Source organism: Triticum dicoccoides, chromosome 6A (assembly GCF_002162155.2).
Source record: "Triticum dicoccoides isolate Atlit2015 ecotype Zavitan chromosome 6A, WEW_v2.0, whole genome shotgun sequence".
NCBI classification, from domain to species: domain Eukaryota; kingdom Viridiplantae; phylum Streptophyta; class Magnoliopsida; order Poales; family Poaceae; genus Triticum; species Triticum dicoccoides.
Window position 1 is genome coordinate 219,450,844 of NC_041390.1, and position 6,000 is coordinate 219,456,843.

The following is a 6,000-nucleotide window of genomic DNA, read 5'->3' on the forward strand; positions in this document are numbered from 1 at the left end:
TAAATCGGATGCTTAGGGCTCCTTTGATTCAAAGAAATTCAATAGGATTTTTTAAGGATTGAAATTATTTGGAATTTTTTCTATGTTTGTTCTTTGATTCATAGGATTAAATCTCATAATTTTTTTTTTGGAATCTTTTGCACTACATTTTATAAAAAATCTGACATCCACTTCAACCTCTTTGTACAATTCCTTTACTTTTGAAATGAAATATTCCTTACTAATCCTATAGGATTCAAATGGGCATGACACTCTAATCATATACCTTTCCTATTGTTACGTTTTCAAAATCGATCCTGCGAAACAAAGAGGCCCTTAGAGCATCTCCAGCCACGCCCCCAACAGGGCCTCCCCAAGTGTTTATGCCGCGCCGGCGCCCAAAATTCGACCTAGTCGCGTCCCCGGTAGCCCGTTTTTCGCCGGCTTGGGCCGAAACTGGTGGGCAGACCCGAGCCGAACCCGGCGCGCTGGGGCGCGCCTGGGGGCGCCGGCACAAGCGAAAAGGGGCGTGGGGCCGCTCTGTCGGCGAGTCAAGAGCCTCTTCCCGCCGTTTCTTCCCGCCCTCGCCCCCCACTTCCTTCTCATTCTCTCCTTTCCTCCCGCCAATCTCCCTCCCGCTCGCCTCCCAGTCGCCGCCATGCCGCCGAAGAAGTACGTGATTCCCCGCGCTGCGACCACCGCGACCGCCTCCGCCGCCCAGCCGAAGCAGAGGAAGCCGAGGGCGCCGTCGTTCAATCCATCGGGCATGACAAACGCCGAGTGGAGGGCGAAAGTTCAGTGACAGAAGGCTGTCACCGCCGACCATCGAAACAGGGCAATCGCCAAGAAGGCCCGTGACAACGCGGCACGTGCCGCTGCGGCTGCGGTGGACCAAGCCGAGCCGAGGCGACTCGCTTGGGGATGATGAATCCACCCGGCGGTCACGCCCAGTACGCGCCCTGGAGCCAGCAAAGCGTCGGCTCTCCGTCCGGCTTCTTGTCGTCGCCGCAGCCATGGGGATGCACGCCGTCGCTGGGCTACGCCGACAGGAACGCGGACGGTGGGTTCAACCCCAACGTCACCTTCCCCATGGACACCCCGCCCGCGCATGCCCTCGCCCGCCTTCACCGGCGTGTAGTACCCTCCATACAACTACTCGCCACCGGCTTACGCGTGCTCCCCGACGCCCCCTCTCCGCCGTGGCGTGCTGCCCTTCTCACAAGCTTCCACGTCGCACCTCGGCGACACCGACGAGACCGATGCCGACATGGACGACATCATCGCGGCAGGCTCGGCCGCGGCCGCCGCGTCGCCCGGGTTCGCTACCCCGGACGACACTGTGGATCTCAACGGTGGCATGGACGGCGAGCTCGACTACGGCGAGGAGGAGCCGGAGGAGGAGGAGGAACCGGCGACCGTTCCGGCGAGGAGGCGCAAGAAGAAGAGGGGGGCGGCCAGGACCGGCGAGCCGCGCATCAAGTGGGCGTCCAAGGAGTAGGAATGCCTCACCGAAGCGTAGAAAGTCGTCTGCCTCGACCCGACCACCGGCACGAACCAGAGCATCGAGGCGTACTAGGAGCACATTAAGGCCGAGTTCGACGAGCTTCCCTACTTCAAAGGCGTCTACATGCAGGGCGGGGCGAAGGCAATGGCGAAACATTGGGGGCTCATCCAGGCGGCGTGCAACAAATGGCATGGGGTCGTCGAGGAGGTCGCGGCTCGCCCGGAGAGCGGCGCCAACGTTGAGGATCAGGTATGGCACGCCGGTCTCACGCTTCTCTTCGCCGTGTGCGCCCGCCAACTGTTTGTTCCTCCGCGCAGCTGGTGCGCATGTTCGCCTTGTACCGCCTAGGCAACCGCGATCAAGAGTTCAAGTACCTCCACGTTTACAAGCGCATTGACAAGTGCGAGAAGTGGGCGGAAGTCCGACGCACCCTCGACAAGGCCAAGGAGACCTACAAGCCGTATGCGTCGACGTCGGGCGCGTCAGAGGGGCGGCCGGACGACAACAAAGGGGCCAAGAAGGCGAAACACGCCGACGCGGCTACCGCACGCGTGCAGGAGTCCATCTAGCATTGCCTCGCCGACGCACAGGCACGGGACGTCTTGCGTGAAGAGAAGACCGAGGCGCGGTGGTCGGCATTGATGACGAGCAGCGCCGTCAAGCTCGACCTACTCCGGACCAACGTCGTCGCGAAGAAGAGGAACACCGACCTGGCTTTCCTGCTGGGCAGGGCGGACATGCTCCAGAGCAACGACGAGGAGGTCAAGGCGTGGTACTTGGCGGAGCGTGGTCTCATCCTAAACCAGCTGCTGTCGACGGCGCCGCCAACTCCCACACCCACGCCGCCGCCACCACCAAGCTCGAGCGATGATGCCTCCATGACTCCCCGCAGTACAGAAGCCACGCCGACGCCGCCCAGCACAGAAGAAGCTCCGACCCCGCCAAGCCCGCGCACGCCGACGCCAGAGGCCGACCTCGCCGTCTGATGCGCTGCACGCGCTTCATTTCTTTTGTACGTCGAAATTTTCATTCGATCGCCGAACTGTGACCGCATGATCACCGTCTATTTTATAAGCGGGAATGACTACGTTTGAATTTGCCGCGGGTTGGAGGGCGCCTCGGGGCGTGGCTGGGAGCTAGATCACCCCTAGGGGCCGATCTAGCGCCAGTTCGCCCTCAAGCCGCTCTTTTTTGGCGCCCTGAGGGCTGAACGGCTGGAGATGCTCTTAATGTCCACACACATGTTAATTCAATGCAGATGTGTTTACTTGTCATATTGATGTTTCCTCTGATACAAAGTGCCGGAAATCTCCATGTTATGTTTGGTTGCTTTATATTGGGTATATATAATAACTACTCCCTCTATCCCATAATATAAGACGTGTTTTGACACTAGTGTTGTGTCAAAAAACAACTTACATTATGAAACGGAGGTAGTAGCTCCGATGTTTATATCTGGATACAGTTGAGAAGAGGCCAAAGGACTCATCTTCTATATCTTACAGTAGTTCCCAACAGCGTACAAAAGAGCACACCAACCTTTCATTGACCTAACTATTTGTATCTTCGCCGCCACAGCAGCATAGAAAAACATAAGCAAGTCAGCAGAAAGCTTCGCAGCAGGATGCCTAAGATATCGTCGAACCCATTCAGCTTTACCGGCACAGTGTTCACAGAGTATCCATTTCGGCGTTACAACATGTCATAAGCCATCTGGTTACCTACCTACAATGTTCAACCTTGAACGGGGTCAAGCCTGCTCGTACCATGTCAGGGAGCTAGCGATTAACAGCCTGCTTGGCAGGTCTCCTGGGCAAGGCGCGATGTACGTCAGCTTCTTCCTGAAATGCATGCAGAATGTTAGGTCCCAGGTGAAACTTCAGGCAGGGCCACAAGTTGGTTTCGTGGTGTTAGTGTACCTTTGGATGTCAACATCTGTGACATGGATGAATCCTGCAACGTTGCTGCACAGAATTTCAATCTAGGTATTAGCAAAAAAGGGGAACACAAACTCAACAGTTTGCCTAGTGGGAATGAAGACTTGAACAGATTTTGGTATGCTATAAATCTGTGGCAGTCAGAAAACGCACACATGACACAAAGTAAAAAGTTCTAATCTATAAGTATATTAATGTCAAACAACAAAAACAACTGTGCCCCTACCACCTTCTCCTAGGACAGTAACAGTTGCCAGTTTGCCACTGATTGAACTACTTGAAAAGCTCGCATGAGAATCAAATGAGTCACTAGATGAATAAATAATTACACTATCCTCTATAACTATGAAACTGAAAATATCATAGCGCTTAGAAACTTGTAAGACAAGCAAATGAACAATTTGCTGCCAGGCTTAGGTTGAGTAGTGTTTGACACTTGTGATCCACTTCTAGTCGGGGCTACGTTTGCATTAGTCCTTGCTTGTATAGTTATAGCCCTAGTCCATAGCCACCATGGCTAAAATATGGGTAGCTTTCAATTTTTATCGCCAATGGTAGCAAGACCTATGGGTAACCTGATTAGGAATGGACCGGGTATGCGTATAAATTTTTGGGAAAACTTTGTTTTTGCCACTCTAGGTTTTGCCAATTTTGCTTATGCCACTCTAGAATTTGACATTTCACTCTTGCCACTCTTAGCTTTTGACAATATATCACTTTTGCCATTCCATGGCAAAAGCAAAATTTTCAGAGTGGCAATTGTGATACATTGTCAAAAGCTAAGAGTGACAAAAGTGAAATGAGAAATTATTGTTTTTGCCACGGAATGGCATTTGTGATGTATTATCAAAAGCTAAGAGTGGCAAAAGTGAGATGTCAAATTCTAGAGTGGCATCAGCAAAATTGGCAAAAGGTAGAGTGGCAAAAACAAAGATTTCCCATTTTTTTTTGTCCAAAGGTCACCCAATTAATATTACTACCTGTGTAAAGAAATATAAGAGCGTTTAGATCACTACTTTAGTGATCTAAACACTCTTACTAATTAAAAAGTGAATTTATTCCATATGACATGTGCCTTCAGAGATGTCAGTTTCTGAGAGAAACTGTAAACTTGTATACTTGAATTGTTGAGTTCATTTCTTATTTCCCATGATATTATTTGTTTATTGTGATTATTTGCTGTGTTCCAATGTTACTCATCGGGTTTAGACTTCGGCATGATTTTCCGCCCATATGGGATTTTCATGGGTGGGCGGCGGGCAGCATCTTGAGTTCAGGCATGTGTCTCACGTAGCTTGGCCCATGAAGAACCCAGCCCTTGCCACCTTTACGTGGCTGTAACAGTTAACCACTATCTTGGAGAACGACAGTTGGTATTACCTCGAAATTATTTCATCAGGTTCCTTCGCATAAGAAACAGCAAGCACTGTGTGGACCATATCAGTGCTGATGTTGACAGCAACAAGCCGAGTAGGATCTGCCACAGGCTCTGCACCAATTGGTAAAGCTGACCGTGGAGCTTGATGTCCACTACCAATTCTGAAAACAGAAACGTCACTGAAGTTGACTACATTTGAATGTGGTGCCAGATCGTTTGCAATCCCGTAAAAGTACTCCTGCAGACAGGAATAGGATTTAGCCTGAGACGGACTAAGAGAAAAATGCCAACTACGACTGCAAGATCAAAATCATAATTGGGCATAAAGGAGAGTGGCATAGCGCAAGGATGGATAAACTCAACTTTCTATAGAATTAATTTGATGCTAAGCCTTGCAGTGAAAAAAAAGGTTATTAACCAAACAAATACTAAAGTGAAATGTATCTTTTAAGCACTAGAGATCCTTACGAACACCAAAATCAGAACACTGCCCAGACAAACAAAAATTACCTTGATACGAAAGCTCCTAGTCTTTTGACGATATTTTGAATTCCTTAGGACAACACCCTCCGATTTATGAAGTTTTACGACATCGATATTGGGCTTACTTTGTACTGCATCTTTTAACATCTTCCATAACTTCTCCTGCAGCAGACAAGTCAGATCATTCCAAGCTTCAGGATCATTTGATCTCATGTTTATCCATGAATCCACATTTCAAGGCAAACATGACAACAAAGACAACGTCAAGCACACTGTATGAAAGCTAATCCTAACAAACGGCTGGTTCATCTTTTATGGTATCAGCAGTTTTGCATCCATGTGGCTTTGTGTTTATAAAACAAATTTTGCAGACTCTGTCCGTTAGCATAGACTCAAGCAAGCACCTCTTCGAGCTGTATTTGCCAGAATTAGGAGTTGGAATGATAATCTTCAGTATTTCTCAGCTGTTGAGCTTTCTTATCGACCTATATTCTCTTTGTTCAAATTAAATATGTAATGAACTTCAGTGAGGATGGTTTTATGCACTAACATATTTGTGCTACATACTGATGTTGATGATCGTTTAGACCAGAGGGCAGATTAACTGCTCTTGCCAGTTACCACTGCCGATATTTCTACTATATGTCACAGTTTACTAGGGATGATTTGCCCCATGAATGTCTCAATGGGGGCAGATTAACTGAACCCAAGAGGGGTGC

General features: G+C 49.5%; 1 protein-coding gene across 1 annotated transcript in view; it reads right to left on the bottom strand.

Annotated features, from left to right (window-relative positions):
* Window positions 1–2,931: 2,931 nt before the first annotated feature.
* LOC119316649 (protein CLP1 homolog) overlaps window positions 2,932–6,000 on the bottom strand; it is a 4,944-nt gene continuing 1,875 nt past the window's right edge. The window contains exons 7-10 of the mRNA XM_037591005.1: window positions 5,309–5,443; window positions 4,801–5,036; window positions 3,403–3,447; window positions 2,932–3,324 (exon numbers count right to left, since the gene is read on the bottom strand). Of these exons, the coding sequence (XP_037446902.1) occupies window positions 3,234–3,324; window positions 3,403–3,447; window positions 4,801–5,036; window positions 5,309–5,443 (507 nt within the window). The 3' untranslated portion in view covers window positions 2,932–3,233. The remainder of the gene's footprint in view (window positions 3,325–3,402; window positions 3,448–4,800; window positions 5,037–5,308; window positions 5,444–6,000) is intronic.